Genomic DNA, 20,590 nt, shown 5'->3' with positions numbered 1-20,590 from the left:
AGATCGCGTAACTATATAAATGTGTCGTTAAAACCCGCCACCACCCGACACAGTCAACTAGTAAGGGTTGTCACGTAGACAGAACGTGGCCAATTCGTCACTAGTACAGCATTAGTGTATAGTGGTGTAGTGTATAGTAGTGTATGGTGTTGTGTAGTGTAGTGTGTGTAGTGTATGGTGTAGTGTATGGTGTAGTGCAGGGGTCCTCAAACTTTTTAAACAGGGGGCCAGTTCACTGTCCCTCAGACCATTGGAGGGCCGGACTATAGTTAAAAAAAACTATGAACAAATTCCTATGCACACTGCATATATCTTATTTTGAAGTGAAGAAACAAAACGAGAACAAATACAATTTTTAAAATGAAGAACAAGTAAAGTTAAATCAACAAACTTGCCAGTATTTCAATGGGAAATATGGGCCTGCTTTTGGCTAATGAGATGGTCAATGTCCGGTTCCATATTTGGCACTGCTAGTCGTAACAAGTGATGCAAGTGTGCATCCGTTAGTCTAGATCTGGTTGGAGATTTCAAATGTTTCATTCTGGAAAAAGTCTGTTCACAGACATCAGTGCTGCCAAAGATGTTTGCCATTTTGAGTGCATGGTTCCTGAGATGAGGATATGTCTCAGAGGGGAGAGATGCATAGAAATTATGAAGGCTGCTTGACTTGAATGCGTATTTCAGAGAGTCACAATTCTGCAGTTAAGCCAGTTCCATTTTGTAAATTGTATCCACATTTTCAATGTCAATAGAAAATGGGTTACGGAAAAGCTGTATGTCCTGTTCATGGAGATGAAGCTCTTTAAATCTAAATTGGAACTCCTTTTGCAATTTTTCTAGTGAATCCACACATGTTTTGTTTGGGAATGCAACCAATGGTTTTTCCGCTAACAGATTTTGAGTTGTGGGGAGATGGCAGAAGTTTTCCTCCTTCACTTGTTTGATGAGGAGGCCTAATTTTACTTCAAATGCTTTGACATGTGATTGCATATCACAGATGAGCTTCCCCTTTCCTTGAAGTTGCACATTGAAACTGTTGAGTAACTCTGTTACATCTGTCAGAAAGGCAAGGTGCTATTTCCATTCTGCATCATTGAGCTCTGGTACTTCTTTGTTTTTTGAAAGTAGAAAAGCTGTAATCTGTGGAAGTAAGTCATAGAAACGTTTCAAAACTCTCCCTCGACTCAGCCAACAGACTTCTGTGTAGTACAGAACATCTTCATAGTCAACATTTAGCTCAGACAGAAATTCCTGAAATTGTCTGTGGTTTAGTGCATGAGCTCTAATGAAGTTAACACAAGATACCACAATTTTCATAACAGAGTCCCACTTCAGTGATTTACTACACAGCGCTTGTTGGTGGATGAGGCAGTGTATGGCTATTGGATGAGAATGGTTATGTTTGTCCATCACTTGGTTAATGCGAGCAATTACTCCTTTCTTAGACCCCACCATGCTAGGAGCACCATCAGTTGTCACACTGGCTAGTTGAGCCCAGTTCAGCTCCAAACCATGCACAGTTTGGCAAACCTTTTCATAGATATCCTCTCCTGTAGTTGTTCCTTTGATGCTTTGCAGTGCAGCAAGCTCTTCTGTGACTTCGAAATAGTCATTCGTCCCACGAATAAAAATTAGAAGTTGTGCAGAATCACGAACATCATTGCTTTCGTCGAGTGCCAAGGAAAAATAGGAATATTTTTTTGTGGAGTTTTGCAAATGCTGATGCAAATTGTCTCCCATTTCTTCAATCCTCCGTGTAATTGTAGGTCCTGAAAGACTCACTGTACTAAATAAATCGACTTTTTCTGGACACATCTCTTTGGCAACAGAAATAAGGCATTCTTTAACAAATTCTCCCTCCACGAATGGTCTGCCAGTGCACGCTATTAGCTTGGCAACTTGAAAACTTGCTCGCAGTGATGAAATATTTAGCTGCTTCTGCTTCACAAAAGTATTTTGCTGAGTTGTTAATGTATTTTTCAGTTTTAATATTTTATCTTTTCTCACTTCTCCGACCAAACAATCATATTTATCTTTATGTTAAGTTTCATAGTGTCGACGTAAATTGTATTCTTTGAACACAGACACTATATTCTGGCATATCAGACACACAGCTCTTTCCTTGTACTGCATGAAAAAGTAATCATAAGTCCACTGTTCTTTGAATATCCTACACTCAGAGTCAATTTTTCTCTTTCTTGACATCATTGTTTCCTAGGGAGTCAAAATTGCTATTAGTAAAATACCTATATATATACAGCGCTACAAAAACAATATACCAGCAATAACTTTGCCCACACAGAGACATACAGACTGCACTGCCCATCAATGCAGTCTAATTGGGGGAACTCCGCTTTTACCCCAGGCTCACACTGGTGCGGGTGCCATTAAAAAGTTAATTACACCTGCAGTTTTGTTCACAGATCGCAGTGCGGTGGGCACAATGAGTGCCCACCGCCGCAGCTCAATCAGTGCTCGCCACCGCAGCCCAATGAGTGCTCACCAGCGCAGCCCAATGAGTGCTCACCAGCACAGCCCAATGAATGCTCACCACCGCAGCCCAATTAGTGCTCACCAGCGCAGCCCAATGAGTGCTCACCAGCACAGCCCAATGAATGCTCACCACCGCAGCCCAATTAGTGCTCACCAGCGCAGCCCAATTAGTGCTCACCAGCACAGCCCAATGAATGCTCACCACCGCAGCCCAATTAGTGCTCACCAGCGCAGCCCAATTAGTGCTCACCAGCGCAGCCCAATTAGTGCTCACCAGCGCAGCCCAATTAGTGCTCACCAGCGCAGCCCAATGAGTGCTCACCAGCGCAGCCCAATTAGTGCTCACCAGCGCAGCCCAATGAGTGCTCACCAGCGCAGCCCAATGAGTGCTCACCAGCGCAGCCCAATGAGTGCTCACCAGCGCAGCCCAATGAGTGCTCACCAGCGCAGCCCAATTAGTGCTCACCAGCGCAGCCCAATGAGTGCTCACCAGCGCAGCCCAATTAGTGCTCACAAGCGCAGCCCAATTAGTGCTCACCAGCGCAGCCCAATAAGTGCTCACCAGCGCAGCCCAATTAGTGCTCACCAGCGCAGCCCAATGAGTGCTCACCAGCGCAGCCCAATTAGTGCTCACCAGCGCAGCCCAATGAGTGCTCACCAGCGCAGCCCAATAAGTGCTCACCAGCGCAGCCCAATTAGTGCTCACCAGCGCAGCCCAATAAGTGCTCACCAGCGCAGCCCAATTAGTGCTCACCAGCGCAGCCCAATGAGTGCTCACCAGCGCAGCCCAATCAGTGCTCACCAGCGCAGCCCAATTAGTGCTCACCAGCGCAGCCCAATAAGTGCTCACCAGCGCAGCCCAATTAGTGCTCACCAGCGCAGCCCAATTAGTGCTCACCAGCGCAGCCCAATTAGTGCTCACAAGCGCAGCCCAATGAGTGCTCACCAGCGCAGCCCAATTAGTGCTCACCAGCGCAGCCCAATTAGTGCTCACCAGCGCAGCCCAATGAGTGCTCACAAGCGCAGCCCAATGAGTGCTCACCAGCGCAGCCCAATTAGTGCTCACAAGCGCAGCCCAATGAGTGCTCACCAGCGCAGCCCAATTAGTGCTCACCAGCGCAGCCCAATTAGTGCTCACCAGCGCAGCCCAATGAGTGCTCACAAGCGCAGCCCAATGAGTGCTCACCAGCGCAGCCCAATGAGTGCTCACCACCGCAGCCCAATGAGTGCTCACCAGCGCAGCCCAATTAGTGCTCACAAGCGCAGTCCAATGAATGCTCACCAGCGCAGCCCAATGAGTGCTCACCAGCGCAGCCCAATTAGTGCTCACAAGCACAGCCCAATTAGTGCTCACCAGCGCAGCCCAATGAGTGCTCACCAGCGCAGCCCAATGAGTGCTCACCACCGCAGCCCAATGAGTGCTCACCAGCGCAGCCCAATTAGTGCTCACAAGCGCAGCCCAATGAATGCTCACCAGCGCAGCCCAATGAGTGCTCACAAGCGCAGCCCAATGAGTGCTCACCACCGCAGCCCAATTAGTGCTCACCAGCGCAGCCCAATGAGTGCTCACAAGCGCAGCCCAATGAGTGCTCACCAGCGCAGCCCAATTAGTGCTCACCAGCGCAGTCTAATTAGTGACCATGGGCCGGATAAATGTCCTCGGCGGGCCGCATGTGGCCCACGGGCCGTAGTTTGAGGACCCCTGGTGTAGTGTATGGTGTAGTGTACTAGTACATCACACCAGTGTGTTGGAGAGCCAAGCCACAACATTTACAATCTGAGTACGACGTTTCGCCAGTAATTACAACCAGCTTCATCAGGCGACAGCCAGATTTGTGCAGAAGTCTAACTGTTTCGTTCCTTATATAGAGGCTTCAAGCAGCCTTACGTGGCTGTGGGACGTATTAAGTTACAGAATCAGACTCCTTATTTATACTGGAGGAATCGGATGAGCTCTAAAGGTCTTTTTCAGGAGGTTTCCGGTTATGAAATGAGGTCGCGGATCGCGTCCGGCCTCCGGGTCCACAGGTGGACCACCAGAGTTACCACCCGTCCCGGAACTAGCATCGGCTGTGTTTTGGTGTCAGCAGTTGATTTAGGGGCACCGCGGTGGTCAGGAGATGTTAACTACCTCGCCTGGTATTCAGGAGGTTGTGGGTTCATTCCCGACCCTGACACCTGCTTTATATTTGGAGTTTGCGTCTCTCTCTCTCTCATTACCATCACGGTGGCTAGGATATGTTAACTACCTCGCCTGGTACGCAGGAGGTTGTGGGTTCATTCCCGACCCTGACACCTGCTGTATATTTGGAGTTTGCGTGTCTCTCTCTCCTGTGGTCACGTGGCTCTTTCTCCAGATCCTCCAGTTTTTCCCTCCATATTTCGAATGAACATCACGTGTTTAGAGTATGTGGCTGCTATTTCTACATGATGATGATAAGCCACTTCGGAAAGAGAAGCGAAGTAGCTCAGTGAGCCTTACCTTGCTAAATGAATGCTAGATTATAGCTTTGTTTATTCGTACAGAGATCTGGTACTGATAAATATGTCCAGGTTTGGTTGTGTGGTAAAGGGGTAGCAACTCCGCGTCACCACCCCTCCCAGAGGCGACACGGGGGATCGGTGTCCAGAATTTGTGTGTCTGCGTGGGAGCCGTGGTGCAGCGGTTAGGGGCCGTCCATAAATGACGTCACGCACCTAGGGGGGGGTCAAACATTTCTGACGATGTGTGACGAGGGGAAGGGTGGGTGAGAAATGTGACGTCACATCAAAATGCGCAACTTTAAATAGATACAGGCAACACGTTCTACTTAATTAAATAGACTTTATAATAAATGTATTCTCCTACAACATCAGAGTGCAGCGCCACATTAAATACGCACTACAATATTTTAAGGCGAATTTAAGCATGTTTTAATTTTTTTGGGGGGAGGGGGCAGAACTTTGTGACGTCATATTTGAGGGGGGGTCTTACTTTCTGTGACGTCGTGTGACGAGGGGGGGTGGGTCAAAAATCGTCCAAAATCGCGTGACGTCATTTATGGACGGCCCCTTAGTGCGCTGCGCTACCAATCCAGCGACCCGAGTTAAATTCCTGCTCACAGAGAATAACCGGTGCTGGGCCTCCCCTAGGGCGACTCAGCCTGTAACAGGGCTCCTCACTAACAGCACTTGCCCCGACGGTCTGTAAAGGCTACACAGGGGATCTTTGTCTTTGTATACGGGGAGTGGTGGCGGAATGGTTTGCGCTACGAATCCAACGACCCGAGTTCGATTCCTGCTCACAACCAGCAACATTGTCGAACATTTGAACCAGTTCTGGGCTTCCCCTAGGTCGACTGAGCCTCAAATGAGTATCTGGTGCAGTGTGTAAACATCGCCACTGGGGAGATAAAGGCGGCCGGGCGTGGTGTTGGCCACCCACCCCCTCGTGTGCCGTGCCAGTGTGCCCCAACAGTCTGTGAAGGCTATATGGGGGATCTTTGTCTTTGTGTGTCTGTGTGTGTAGTCTCCTGGTCACTGCGACCCCCCGAGACGGCTCCCTGCACAAGCAGCACCATCGCCCCCGACACAAGCCCCAGCAGCGGCAGCACCACCCAGGGGTCGACCCAGGCCTTCCCACGGGCTCCCAGCCCTTTCCAGTGATGCCCGGCTCGTTATGGAGACACCCTGCCCTTTGTAGTGACACCCTGCCCTTTGTAGTCACACCCTGCCCTTTGTAGTGACACCCTGCCCTTTGTAGAGACTCCCTGCCCTTTGTAGTGACTCCCTGCCCTTTGTAGTGACTCCCTGCCCTTTGTAGTAGCACCCTGCTCTTTGTAGTGACTCCCTGCCCTTTGTAGTGACTCCCTGCCCTTTGTAGTGACACCCTGCCCTTTGTAGTGACACCCTGGCCTTTGTAGTGACACCCTGCCCTTTGTAGTAGCACCCTGCTCTTTGTAGTGACTCCCTGCCCTTTGTAGTGACACCCTGCCCTTTGTAGTGACACCCTGCCCTTTGTAGTCACACCCTGCCCTTTGTAGTCACACCCTGCCCTTTGTAGAGACTCCCTGCCCTTTGTAGTGACTCCCTGCCCTTTGTAGTGACTCCCTGCCCTTTGTAGTAGCACCCTGCTCTTTGTAGTGACTCCCTGCCCTTTGTAGTGACTCCCTGCCCTTTGTAGTGACACCCTGCCCTTTGTAGCGACTCCCTGCCCTTTGTAGTGACACCCTGCCCTTTGTAGTGACTCCCTGCCCATTGTAGTGACTCCCTGCCCTTTGTAGTGACTCCCTGCCCTTTGTGGTGACACCCTGCCCTTTGTAGTGACTCCCTGCCCTTTGTAGTGACACCCTACCCTTTGTAGTGACTCCCTGCCCTTTGTAGTGACACCCTGCCCTTTGTAGTGACTCCCTGCCCTTTGTAGTGACACCCTACCCTTTGTAGTGACTCCCTGCCCTTTGTAGTGACTCCCTGCCCTTTGTAGTGACTCCCTGCCCTTTGTGGTGACTCCCTGCCCTTTGTAGTAACACCCTGCCCTTTGTAGTGACACCCTGCCCTTTGTGGTGACACCCTGCCCTTTGTAGTGACTCCCTGCCCTTTGTGGTGACACCCTGCCCTTTGTAGTGACACCCTGCCCTTTGTGGTGACACCCTGCCCTTTGTAGTAACACCCTGCCCTTTGTAGTGACACCCTGCCCTTTGTAGTGACTCCCTGCCCTTCATAGACTCCCTGCCCTTTATGGACTCCATCGTGCTCACGTGTTATCATCGGCCGTGGTCAATCCACAGCTGGAAGGCCGTCATCACCTCCCACGACCCTGCGACATAATCCATGTCTAAGTCTTGTTCACAAGTTTAATTGCTCACCATGCAATACCGTTGGACAGCAGCTGCAACTGCAGGTAGACACTTAGCGCACACACCGTTGAGCATACACACGGTGTGTGTGCCGGCAGGACGGAGGAACTGGGGCAAGGGTCACGGTAGACCTCGTGGGCAAGCCCCTGGAAACTCTCTGGAGGGTTCGAGAAGGGAGGCGCGGCTAGGGCGGAGCCAGGCCGCGACGAGGGGAATAAAAGCAGCGTAGAGCGGGCAGCTCCGGGCTGCGGGTTCTGGGAGTGGACTCGTCTCGTCGTCGCCGCCCTCGTCGCTGCCGCCTTCGCCAGATCATTGTGCGGCCGGACAGCGGTTGGCTGTCTCGGTTCGACGCCGTCGGTGCAACGTGGACAGGGTCGTGTCTGGGACGGGTCGTGCGGCAGTGCGGTCGTGTGTGAGAGGGGGGCACGAGTGGCGATGTGAGCTCGGCAACAACAATAAAAGGGGAGGACGGTGTCTCCCACGACCACCCCGTCTCCGGCTGACTCTGTATGTGACGCACGCCACCCGCACGCACAGACGACGCTACTTGCCGGGTCTTCTCAACACGGCGACTCGGCTCCCATGTCCAGCGTCAGGCCGCGCGCGCCGCCAGTCACACGAGGCGCCGTGGATGATTGTACTCACAATCACGTAGTGTCGTCACAATCCCATCAAAGACAAAGATCACCCGTATAGCCTGTAACAGACTGTTAGGGCAAGTGCTGTTTGCGAGCAGCACCTGTGAAGGCCAGCAAGGCACACGAGGGAGTGGGTAGCCAGCACCACGCCCGGCCACCTTTGTCTCCCTAGTGGCGATGTTTACACACCGTACCAGAAACTCATCTGAGTCTACCGAAAGAAGGCCCAGGACCGGTTCAGACAATCATCACTTGTGTTGGCCGTGAGCGGGAATCGAATTCGGGTCCCTAGGTTCGTAGTGCAGCGTGCTAACCGCTACACCACCGCTCCCCACATGGATCACGTAATCTCAATCATGTACTGTCATCACAGTCCCATAGATTACACACAAAGTGCTCGCCACAATCAGTTTAACACGTAGGCTTTCGCGACCAATGTTATTCATAATCAACGTTACTACTGGCAAAGACTAATTAGAGAATCGATTGAAATTGAGAGAAACAGAAATAACTTTAATCGCTCAGACAGCTACAGGCTTAGTGCGGCCTGGAAGCGTATTATTAAATAAGATACATTACAATTCCTTATAAGGGAAACAAACACTAACTGATTACTAATGTAGCATAATCACAATAAAACACATTCCATATGATTACTAATCTACAACTCGCATCGTAACAATAGCCTGATTACTAATCTAGTATATAATTACAATCACTCCCCCCTTGAATCTTTGCACCTGATGAGTTAATGAGTTAATGATGACGTCACCCTGCTGCTGCTCTATATAAGAACGGGAGACACAGCAGAGCCTCACCATTCTGGCGAATTGCCCGATGATGCTGGATGCAATTACCAGCGAAACGTCGTACTCAAATTGTAAATGTTGTGGCTTCAACACACCGGTGGGCTAAAGCAGTGAACTATTTGTCTTTTGTCAACGTGACACATTTTTACTGATTGGCAGTGTCGGGCGGTGGAGGGTTACGACACATTTATAAATAACGCGATCTAAACCCAAAAACGTTGATTATGCTCGCCACATATGAACCACAATACTTCGCTGATCTCTGGTCATCCTTGCAGAGGTGGCTTTGGCTGGCCATCGAACAAAGGCAGTCGCTGCATCGCGCGCTGTGAGATGCACCTGATGACGGACGCTTGTGCTGCGCCCGAAACGTCGTGATTTATTTATTTTTATTTTATTTTCTACCTACGTGACTTTACCGAGAGAACGAAAGAGTATGGATTCCTGCAGTCACGAAAGCTTCAAATCACGAAGGAGTATATCTGTCCCTTCACCAGCTACCCCAGGAAGGTAGCTCCTCCGGGCTGGCTAACCCTAGCTCACCCCAGCTCACCCCAGCTCACCCTAGCTCACCCTAGCTCACCCCAGCTCACCCCAGCTCACCTTAGCTCACCCCAGCTCACCCCAGCTCACCCTAGCTCACCCCAGCTCACCCTAGCTCACACGGGGTGGCTATCTCGGACCAGACCCCGGCTCGGGTCCGGGTCTTGTAGTCGGGCAGGTCTTCTCCCGGTGACGGCTTCCATCTCGATTCTTGCAACAGCCAGCCCCGGCTGATATTGCCCGTGGCGGGGCTGACTCCGCCCCGAGCCACGCCCCCCTTCTCGAGCCTTCGAGAGGGACCTGGGCCTGGTCCCGTGGTCCCCCAGCCCCCTCTTTGGGGCCCCCGGACCGTGACCTCCGGTCACCAGGCCTCCGGGTTCACACGGGCCGGCTTCACACAACGTGCAGTGGCATACAGCATTTGTCCGGCAAGATGTTATAAAATGAGCTCGGAAATAATGGTCGCCGACGCCCCAGTGTCGACGAGCATTCGACCCCCTCGATGGATCCCACGACAACCGACGAACCCGCGGTCGCGGCCACCACCCTATGGACCAACTCCGACCACCGACCCGGTCGGAGTGGCCAGTCAGCCCAAACACGGCCCGGTCTCCCCCGTACCGACGAACGACGAGACCGCGACCCGGCGCAAGGAGCTGCGTGAAGTGGAGCTGGGGGCCGAGTGTGTGCCGTGTCGCGACTCGCCTCGGCAGGAGAGGATGGTCGGGGGCACGACGGCTGGGGCCACGAGAAGCGTCGTCGAAGCGCCCGGCAACTCGACGCCACGTGGCCCCGCAGGCCACGTGGCCCCGCAGGCCACGTGGCCCCGCAGGCCACAATCAAAGCAGGAGACGAGGCCCCGCTCTGGTCGTGGCGACGCCCTCCCCAGTAATATGGACATATTATAAAATCCTACGATATATTGTAAAATCCAACTATGTATAACATCCTACGATATTTAATAAAATCCCACGGTATAAAATGAAATCCTACGATATATCATAACATCCTATGATGAAGCGTAAGATTCTACGATAAGCAAGATCCTACGATATATCGTCAAATATAACGATTTTTTAAATCCTACGATATATCGCAAAATCCTACGATATATCGTTAAATTCCACGATATATCGTAAAATACTACGATATATCGTAAAATACTACGATATATGGTAGCGCGCGACCATGACTCTCCGTGTCAAAATGATATCATCCATGATGATGTCATCCATCTGTATCACGAGGTCGCGAACAACATGACGCCACGGGGACGCGGCGAGTCACCTTGACTCCACGACGAATATCCAAACCTCCGAGTGACGTCATTACACCATAAGTGTCGGCTGTGTCAAGCGGCATGACGTCATTCGACGCCAATCCGCTGTGGGAATTCTACTCTCGGCAGCGCAGCGATGGAGGCTATTCTAAATGACTTCATATCGGCCGAGGATCTCATGGTGAGATGATTCCAGCTGCTCCGGGGACTCCAGTTGTGCTCCGCCTCAATAAATATCCTCGCTTATGCTTCCCACCCACGCCACCCACACTCTTTCCCTACTCCCTACTCCCTACCCCCTTGCGGCCTAGTATGTCTACCCGGGTGGCCGCGCCTTTCCCGGTAGGGAATCTAGGCGAGGACGGGCGGTCGCGCCCTGCCCTCGGTGTATTAAAGTGCGAGGTTTTGTTCACAACTTAAGCAGTGCTCACTGACAATCGTTACGAGCGGGTTTTTGTTTAGAGGACGTATTTTTATGGCTTTGATGTTTTGCTACAATAACACCGCCGATGTCTCGCCAATGATGGTGGTTGTAGTTGTGATTGAAGGTGACGACCGTATGAGTAGCGATGATGATCATGGGTAGCGGTGGTGGTGATGGTGGGTGGTGACGGTGATGGTGGTGGGTGGTGGGTGGTGGTGATGGTGGTGGGTGGTGGTGGTGATGTTGGTGGGTGGTGGTGGTGATGGTGGTGGGTGGTTGTGATGGGTGGTGATGTTGGTGGGTGGTGGTGGTGATGTTGGTGGGTGGTGGTGGTGATGTTGGTGGGTGGTGGTGGTGATGTTGGTGGGTGGTGGTGGTGATGTTGGTGGGTGGTGGTGATGGTGGTGGGTGGTTGTGATGGGTGGTGGTGGTGATGTTGGTGGGTGGTGGTGGTGATGTTGGTGGGTGGTGGTGGTGATGTTGGTGGGTGGTGGTGGTGATGTTGGTGGGTGGTGGTGATGGTGGTGGTCATCTGTAAGATGCGCCTGCCATTCTTCCACTCCGGTGGTGGGTGTACACCCAGGATCCCATTCCAACCAAAAGTGGCCTGGTCTAAGTTAGCTGATGAAAGTTGCAAGCGAGAATTTCATCATCGCTTGCAGCTGGGGTTGGCATCGTCCCCCACTCCACCTGATGTCGAGGGTAAATGGGCGAGGTTTAAGACTGTGACTCATGCAGCTGCAATGGCTGCTTTGGGTACGCGGTCCAGACCTCCCCGGGAACCCTGGCTGACGGAGGAGGTGTTCAGGTTAATTGAGAAAAAGCGACAGGCCCACTCTCATCGCCTACAGCATCCCACGTCAGAGAATGAGGAGGTTTACCGCAGCCTTCGCTCGGAGGTTCGGAGAGCCGTAAGGCGCTGTAAGGATGGGTGGTGGTCGCGGGTTGCTGAGGAGATGGAGTCTGCCTCAGTGGCCCGCGATCACAAATCACTATTTAACTCCATCAAAAAAGTAACCTGCAGCGCCACACCTATTACCATCATTAGAGGAAAAAACGGTGATCCAATCTCCGACCCCCAGGAACAGGTTTGCAGATTTGCTGAGCATTTCTGTGAGGTCCTGGGGGAGGGAAAATCTCTCAGCCAGGAAAACATCATGGCACAAAGTGGGGATAACCCTGCTGAGGCTGCGGTGCCTCAAATATTGGAAGAGGTCACCCCCTGTGAGTGGCTGGCTGAGGTACCGGCTGTTGAGGAAGTACTGAGGGCGATCCGGAGTCTGAGACCAGGGAAGGCACCGGGCAGAGATGATCTCCCAGGCGAAATGCTGAGGGAGGGTGGCGTTTGTGCACAGACTGCCCTATATGACATCATAACAACAGTCTGGACCACTGGACGGGTTCCGCAGGACTGGAAGGATGCCCTGGTGGTCCCCCTCTTTAAGAAGGGGGACCGCACAGACTGTAACAACTACAGGGGCATCTCACTCCTCAGTGTGCCGGGTAAGGTCCTGGCAAGGATTATTCAACATCGCCTTGCTAGGCATGCTGAGGAGAGGCTTGCGGAGCCCCAATGTGGTTTCAGGAAAGGGCGGTCCTGCACAGATGCCATATTTTCTGTCCGTCTGCTACAGCAGAGGTGTAGGGAATTCCAAAAAGACCTACATCTCTGCTTTATTGACCTGGTCAAGGCCTATGATACCATCAGTAGGACTGGGCTCTGGGTTGTTCTTCGTGCTTTCGGAGTCCCTGACCCTCTGCTCACGATCATTAAGGACCTTCATGATGGTGAGCGGGCCCGGGTAAAACTACGTGGCCGGGAGTCGGAGCCTTTCCCTGTACACCTTGGGGTGCGACAGGGATGTCCTCTGGCTCCCACATTATTTAACATCTATTTCGACTGCGTAGTTCGTGAAGCCTTCAATAGCTGTACCGGGGGAATTACCATTTGGTACAGATATAATGGGAGGCTGATCGACGCCCGGGTGCGATCAAGGGATGGCTCCCTATTGGTCAACCACGTTATGTATGCCGATGATTTGGTAATAGCTGCTCATTCAGAAGAGGAGTTGGAGACGCTGCTGCTGAGGCTGGAGTGTGCCACTAAGAGGTGGGGCCTTACCATCAGCCCCACCAAAACTAAGCACCTGCCTGGGTATTTTGTACCATCGGGCACTCCGCCCCCACAACTCCCAATCGGTGATGGGGCAGTTGTGGAGAGAGTAGAGAGTTTCCCATACCTGGGCAGTGTGCTCATGACCAGCTCCAGTTTATCAGCAGAGGTCTCACTCCGAATCAGTCGAGCGGCAATATCTTTTCATCGGTTGCGTAACGCTGTGTGGAAGCTACCTGGTCTGTCGCTCCGCACGAAGCTTCAGGTCTTCTCGGCCACGGTCATTCCCTCCCTTCTCTACGCTTGCGAAACGTGGACCCCCCTAGTGGAGCATCTTCGCCGGTTGGAAACATTTAGGCTGGCCTGCCTACGATCCATCCTGGGTTTGACCAGGCTGGATTGTGTGAGGAGCTCACAAGTCCTTGAAAGATCTGGGCAAAGTCCCATCAGTGAGCTCCTCCGGCAGGCAAGGCTGCGTTGGCTGGGTCATGTAGCCCGCATGCCCAGCCACCGCATGCCTAAACAGCTTTTGTTCGGCCGGATCGAGGGGGCTAAACGGGCGCGGCACGGGCTAGAGAAGAGATGGAGTGATGTGGTACAGGAGGACGTGGAGCTGAGTGGACTTGCCGATGACTGGTACCAGCGGTGTCAAGATCGGCCTCAGTGGAGGAGGCTCGTGAAGGACGCTACTGGGCAGTTGGAGGCAGTCGCCCTCCAACAACAACGGAGGGCGGAGGAGCGACGCTCACAACAACGAGCGGAGCGCCGGGTGGCTAAAGCACAGCAAGTTGGCACAGTAGGGGGCACAGGTGGTGCATCAGCCAGTCATCTCGGTCATCTCGGTCAGTCGACCCGTGGCACCTGGGTCTGCCCCGTGACCTCCTGCCAGCGGGCGTTCGACACTTCACGTGGCCTCAAGGTGCACATGGCCTGGCACAAGCGTCGTGGTGACGTCACCGCCACTTAGTGGCGAATGGCGGTTGTTGTTGGTGGGTGGTTGTGATGGGTGGTGGTGGTGATGTTGGTGGGTGGTGGTGGTGATGTTGGTGGGTGGTGGTGGTGATGTTGGTGGGTGGTGGTGGTGATGTTGGTGGGTGGTGGTGGTGATGTTGGTGGGTGGTGGTGATGGTGGTGGGTGGTTGTGATGGGTGGTGGTGGTGATGTTGGTGGGTGGTGGTGGTGATGTTGGTGGGTGGTGATGGTGTTGGTGGGTGGTGATGGTGGTGGTGGGTGGGTGGTGGTGGTGGTGGTGGTGGTGGGTGGTGGTGGTGATGTTGGTGGTGGTGGGGACGGTGGGTGGTGGCAGTGATGGCAGTGGTGAAGGTTGTCATGATGGTAGCGATAGCAGTGATGATGAAAGTCATTCGTTGCACTTCCCCCGCGCCTCTGATTAGCACGGTTGGCAAAGTACGGTGCGAAAGAAGTTCAACATACATTATGGTAGTCCTGGTGATGATGAACATGGTGGTGACGAACGTAGTGGTGGTTTTCCACGATGGTGATAGTGGTGGTGATGATGGTAGTGGTGGTGAAGGTAATGATAGCGGTGATTGTGGTAATGATAATGGCATAGCCATTGTCGTTGTGATGGTAGTGGTGGTGGTGACAGCAAGAGCGTGCTGCCTGCCCATGTTATCTGCTGTCTCTGTCCCCGCTACTATGTGTTGCCATGCCGCCCACCTGCTATAGTAGTCCCTGCTGATGCTTACAGACAGTGCTACTGTGCTTGTCCACGCTGTCTTGTGTCTGTCCCATTTGCGTTAGCACCATGCTTGTCCCTCCCCCCACTTTTGCAAATGAGGCTATTCTGGTCCCCTGAGCTCTCACCTGGTTAAACGAACACGCGAGCCAGTCGAGGTGGTTCGGGCACCCGGTAAGGATGCCCCCCCCCCCCCCCCAGTGGACTCCACCTGGAACTCTACCGGGCAGTCCGTCCAACTGGGCGAAGACCCCGGGGCCGGCCCAGGACACGCTGGCGGAACGATGTCGCTCGGCTGGCCTGGGAACGCCTGGGAGTTCAACAAGGAAGAGCTAGAGTCTGTATAGTAGTGTAGTTTATAGTAATGTAGTGTAGTAGTGTATAGTGGAGTGTATAGGAGTGTTATGTAGTGTATAGTGGAGTGTATAGTGTAGTAGTGCTGGAGTCTGTCGCCAGGGAAAGGGAGGTCTGGACCGCCACTGCTCAACACGCTGCCGCTGCGACCCTCGCCAGGACAAGCTAGACTGAGAAGTGAACAAACGATCAAACTAGCCATTAACGTCTTGATTTGAAGCTTTCGTAACTGCAGGAATCCATACTCTTTGGTTCTTTCGGTAAAGTCACGTAGGTAGAAAATAAAATAAATCGGCAGCAGACCATGCTTTCCCACCTAATGATGGACGCTTGTGTTACGCCCAAAACGTCGTGATTTATTTAATTTTATACCCACGTGACTTTACCGAAAGAACCAAATAGTATAGCCATTAACAATTAACTTGGCCCGTCTCTGCTTTGTCTGATCTTGCTGTTTGACCTCGCTGTGTCTGTCCTGTCCTGTGTCTAACCTCGCTGTGTCTGCACACCTCCGGTGAGCGCAGTTGGCCATGTACGGTGCGAAAGAAGTTCAACATACAGTACATACTGTGTCTAACCTCGCTGTGTGTGCGCGCGTGTGTAGAAGTTTGAGAAGAAGTATAATGCAGAGATGGCGAAGGGGCCGCTATCACCCGCCACGCAGTTTGAGTACGCGTGGTGCCTTGTACGCTCCCGGCACAGCGAAGACGTGAAGCGCGGAGTGCGACTCCTAGAGGGTGAGGAGGGGACACCCTCACCTCGTCATTAACGACGGGGTGAGCGAGTGGCAGAATGAGCGAATCGGAAATGAATGAATGATTCAACATGTAGGAATGTTGTTGACAGTGATGATGTTGATAAGATGACGATCTTGATGATGAAAACGGTGGCGATGTTACCAGCCTCGACCGGTATACAAGAGGTTGTGGGTTCGATCCCAACCCTGACGCCTGCTGTATGTTTGGAGTTTACAGGTCTCTCTCCCTGTGGTCGCTTGGATTTTTCTCCGTGTCCTCCGGTTTTTACCTCCACATTTAGAATCAACATCACACGTTTCAACTATTTGGCCGCTATACATTTCCACATGATGGGCCACTTGTGATGACAAGGTCGCTTCTGAAAAAGAGCGAAATAGCTCAGTGGTGCCTTACCTGGTTTAATAAAAAAATAGTTTGTAGTTAAGTTTGTTGTTGCTGTTGGTGACGACGATGACGATATTCCCCCAGAATTGTGCCACAACGCGAAGGGAGATGAGCTTCGGGATTACCTCTTCTACATCTCTATCGGCTACTACCGGCTCAAGGTAACTTCGCCCACCACGCTCTGCATGGGGGGGGGGGGCAGGATAGGACTTTCAAAGTGCCCTTGGCGATCAATCCCGCATTAACATACATAATATACCAAGGCCGTAGCCATGGAGTCAACATTGGGGGGGACCAAATCTTCCAGGGGACCTGGGGGTCCCCTCCCAAGAAAAAAAAATCTAAATTTGAAAACGAATTTCCTGCCTAAAATATGAAAAAAATTCACTAACACACATAGGATGGACTTTTTTTTGTACAATAATATCTAATAGTGTATTGTATTACATTGTTCTGTTTTTACTTTTTTACCTGTTCTTGTTTCATTGTATGTAATGGCAGAGATTAGTGATGAATAAAGTACAACCATAGCCACAATCATATTAACAGAAATCTATTGTATAGCAATATATTTGGGGGGGGACATTTTGAGCATATTTTAATATTGGGGATGTGTCCCCCCCAATATATATTATAATTACGGCCCTGTAATATACAAACATAACGTACATACGTTATGTGTGGCCAGGTCATAGCTCAGTGGGCCTTACCTGGTAAACTGAAAAATAGTTGAGTATGATTATAGCTGAAGTGGATTGACTACAGAACATCCGTGTCCTATCACGCGCAGCCTCATTAGCGCGTGTGCAGTGTTCCCGTCGAAGTTTTTGGTTTTCATTAAAACTACATTATTTTGGCCTCGCCTGTGCGGTTTACTTCGAATTCTGGCTTTCTCGAGTCTGCCTTCGCTAGGTTGTTACCGTAGGGCAGCGTTCTTCACTCGTTTTCAGACTTCGTGGGGGAGGTGGGTCACTGTCGTCGATTAGACAACATCAGTGTGAGCGAGGACTGCCACCACGCTATTTGAAATAATTGGGGGGTTTGTGATGGCGATGGGGGGATGTTGCCACCATTTGTGTATTGCCCGGGGGGGGGGGGGGGGGCAAAGGCGCACGTCAGGGGGGCCGCCAGTGGCTACCGCAGGGGGGGGCCTTGTGACGAAGAACGCCGCCGTATGGGAATAACATCTTGTTGTGCGAGAGACTTCCACGTCACCGATCGGTAATCGGTAGCGGGATTCTTGTCTAAAGTAATCCCCCCACCCTTCCTCCCCCGCGTGGTCCGACGGTGCAGGATTACGAGAAGGCGCTGAAGTTCGTGAAGACGCTCCTGCGCAAGGAGCCCACGAACCAGCAGGCGCTGCAGCTTGAGAAGCTCATCAACAAGGCCATGCAGAAAGGTGCGCGTGTCTTCATCTGCCGCTATGAGCCTGAAACCTACGGGAGCCTTAGTCTGCCACAATGAGCACTGAAAGAGCCCTAGTCTGGTAGCTCTGAGCCTTTGGGAGATTCTGATGATAATGAGATTCTGATAATGAGAAGCTGACGATGTCACCACCGACGATGATGCCGCTGACGATTCTTCTGTGTTGTTGCAGACGGCCTGGTGGGCATGGCGATCGTGGGCGGGGTTGTGGTCGGCCTTGCCAGCCTTGCGGCGCTCGCCATTCACAAGGGCACGCGTTGATCGTCACGGCGACGGGCCCCGACCTTACCCACAGTGCACTGCGCCCCCACCCCCACCCCGTCTCATCCCCGTAGACCTCCCTATAAAATTATTTGCCCTGCCGGCGCTTTCTCCGATTTGCCAAATAAATTCCACGCTCTGCCAAGTCCCTCGTGCTTTCTCCCAAACACATTCTCCACTCTCAAGCTTCTCCACTCTCAACCCTCTCCACACACACACATTCTCCTCCTCCACACACACACACACAACCTCCACCCTCTCTCCACACACACACATTCTTCTCCTCCACACACACACAATCTCCACGCTCTCACACACACACAAAATCTCCACCCTCTACACACACACACAAAATCTCCACCCTCTCTCCACACACACAAAATCTCCACCCTCAACACACACAAAATCTCCACCCTCAACACACACATCGTTAACCCATCCTCACTCCTCCCCCCCAATCGATTCTCAACTTGGATAAGTGAACGAGTGAAGAGGCCTGATGAGTGAACGCGAGAAGTGAACGAGTGTTGGAAAAAGTGACGGGGGTCAGGGCCCGGGGCGCTAGACGGCTCTGCGGCGTTGGGTGTTCGTCTCGAACTCCCGAGAGCAGCGACCGGTCGCGCGACTGCAACCGTTTGCCGGAGACGTCCCGCGCACGCAACCCAAGTTGCGCAACCGCTCGCTCGGGTGTGAGCGAGCGGGGCTGCCCTGCATCCGTCGGGCGGATCGACAGGGTGGGCAGCTGACCCGCTGAGATGGTATGCCGCGTGCTTTGCCCCCTCAGTGGTTCTTCTTCTTGGCGACTTGGGAACTCCCAACGTTGATGCCGTTTTGCCGTCGCTCGCTCATCCGCCGCCATTCGCTGGGCCGCGTGCCGCTACTGCCGTCACTGTTGCCGTGTAACTCGACCGCTAACGCGCCCACTGACGCGTTCACTGACGTGCAGAGCTCGACTCGCGGTTGGAAGGTTAAGAATTAAAATCCCGCTCGGAGAGGTCGGCCTGCTAGCACGGTGGTCTCATCCAACATCGTCATCATCATCATCATCCCTTCAAACAGTCACCATCATCAGCTTCATCACAGCAAGCAGTCCTCGTCATCAACATCATCATCCTTCCACGACCAATAAAGTGAACGGCTCACGTTTATGTGAGTCGCCGGTGACCGGGCATGGAACATAAACTTGCTCCGCTAGAATCCCCGGCGTGATCTCTCCAGTAGGGGTGGCTGAGACCCGGATTGGAGCCCAGGATTTTGGCAGCATCCCTGACGGCGGAGTCACTGCGCAGCTTCCTCAACTTGCTGCGTTTCGTTTTGCGTTTTGTCTTCCCGTCGGGGAAAGCGAGCGGCTCCCGTCGCTGAGCGGTGAATCTGTCTCGTGAAACACCCCAAGTGTGTGTGTGTTGTGTGTGTACGCTGAACTTCTTTCGCAGCGTACGTAGCCAACTGCGCTAATTAGAGGTGGGGTGGGGGGCGATGACAATACTTTGCACAAAAAAAGCTGTTTTAAAAGGAATGAGTTTTTGTTCTAGATTTTAAAAAGTTAAATCTTATTCACCCCAATTTACGAAATTCACCTGCAACCAACCTCTATCCGAATTCACGTACCCCCCCCCCCCCCCCCCCGATTCTTGTGAGAGCTCGCAAGCTAAGCAGGCTTTTCGCTGCTTCGCGCTTGGACGAGCGACCGCCGTGCCTAACGGGTGATATAGGCTGCCGCTGCTGCTGTCAGCAGAGGGCGGTGCAGTGAAACCATCATTGTACTGTACAACAATGTCTGCTCCCCGTCTCCGCTGACCCACACTGACCTGCACGGTGGGATAAACCCCACAAACTATGGAATCCCTCGTCCAGGAGTGAATTGGCCACGGGCTTATACATGTACATATGCGAGTTAGTAATTTACGGGCTCCTTTGCCAATCCACTGCTGGATGAAAGCCCTCCCCCCCCCCCCCCCCCAGTGTGTTGTTTGCGGGGTTTGACCATACTTCACCACGCGGGTCAGCGTGGGGCTGTAGTGTAGAGATCGGCTGGGGGGGGAGGGTGTTGTGTTCCCAGGACCATTCAGCGCGGTGGGGCTGGGACTCGCGGCCAGAAAGTCAGAACCCCGCTGTGATGTACGAGATGGGACAAATGCTGTAGCGCAGGGTGACCCGACTGGGCCTCTTGGGTGCGTGTTCGTTAATAAATCTCCGCGTGACTCCCCTCGGCGTGGCCTCTCGCGGTCCCTCTCTGTCGCGGTGCGGGAGCTTCAATCGGCCGCCTGAACGCCACGTGGATGCTGCTGCCTTGGCCTGGTGCTCGTATTCACGTTGAACTTCTTTAGCACCGTACGTAGCCGACCGTGCTATGTTGAGCTTCTTTCACACCATACATAGTCAACCGTGCTATGCATGTTGAGCTTTCGCACCGTACGTAACCAACCGTGGTATGTATGAATGTGTTAAAATGGGAGGTGTGGGGAGGAAAGACTACAGCCTAAACGCAAAAAGCAGTTCTAAAAGAAATGAGATTTCAATCTAGATGATTTAAAAGTACGTAGCTCCAATGGCTTCCTTCCGCGCCTCTGAGTTG

General features: G+C 52.5%; 1 protein-coding gene across 1 annotated transcript; it reads left to right on the top strand.

Moving 5' to 3' along the window:
• Window positions 1–10,670: 10,670 nt before the first annotated feature.
• On the top strand, window positions 10,671–20,226 carry FIS1 (fission, mitochondrial 1). The gene is made up of 5 exons (XM_078880237.1): window positions 10,671–10,778; window positions 15,792–15,924; window positions 16,414–16,490; window positions 17,623–17,728; window positions 17,927–20,226. Exons 1-5 carry the CDS (start codon window positions 10,734–10,736, stop codon window positions 18,013–18,015), a joined length of 450 nt encoding a protein of 149 aa, XP_078736363.1. The 5' UTR covers window positions 10,671–10,733; the 3' UTR covers window positions 18,016–20,226.
• Window positions 20,227–20,590: the final 364 nt, after the last annotated feature.

This window comes from Lampetra fluviatilis, chromosome 56 (assembly GCF_964198595.1).
Source record: "Lampetra fluviatilis chromosome 56, kcLamFluv1.1, whole genome shotgun sequence".
Classification (NCBI taxonomy): Eukaryota; Metazoa; Chordata; class Hyperoartia; order Petromyzontiformes; family Petromyzontidae; genus Lampetra; species Lampetra fluviatilis.
The sequence above is the reverse complement of the archived record's forward strand: the minus strand, read 5'-3'. Positions and strand labels throughout refer to the sequence as shown.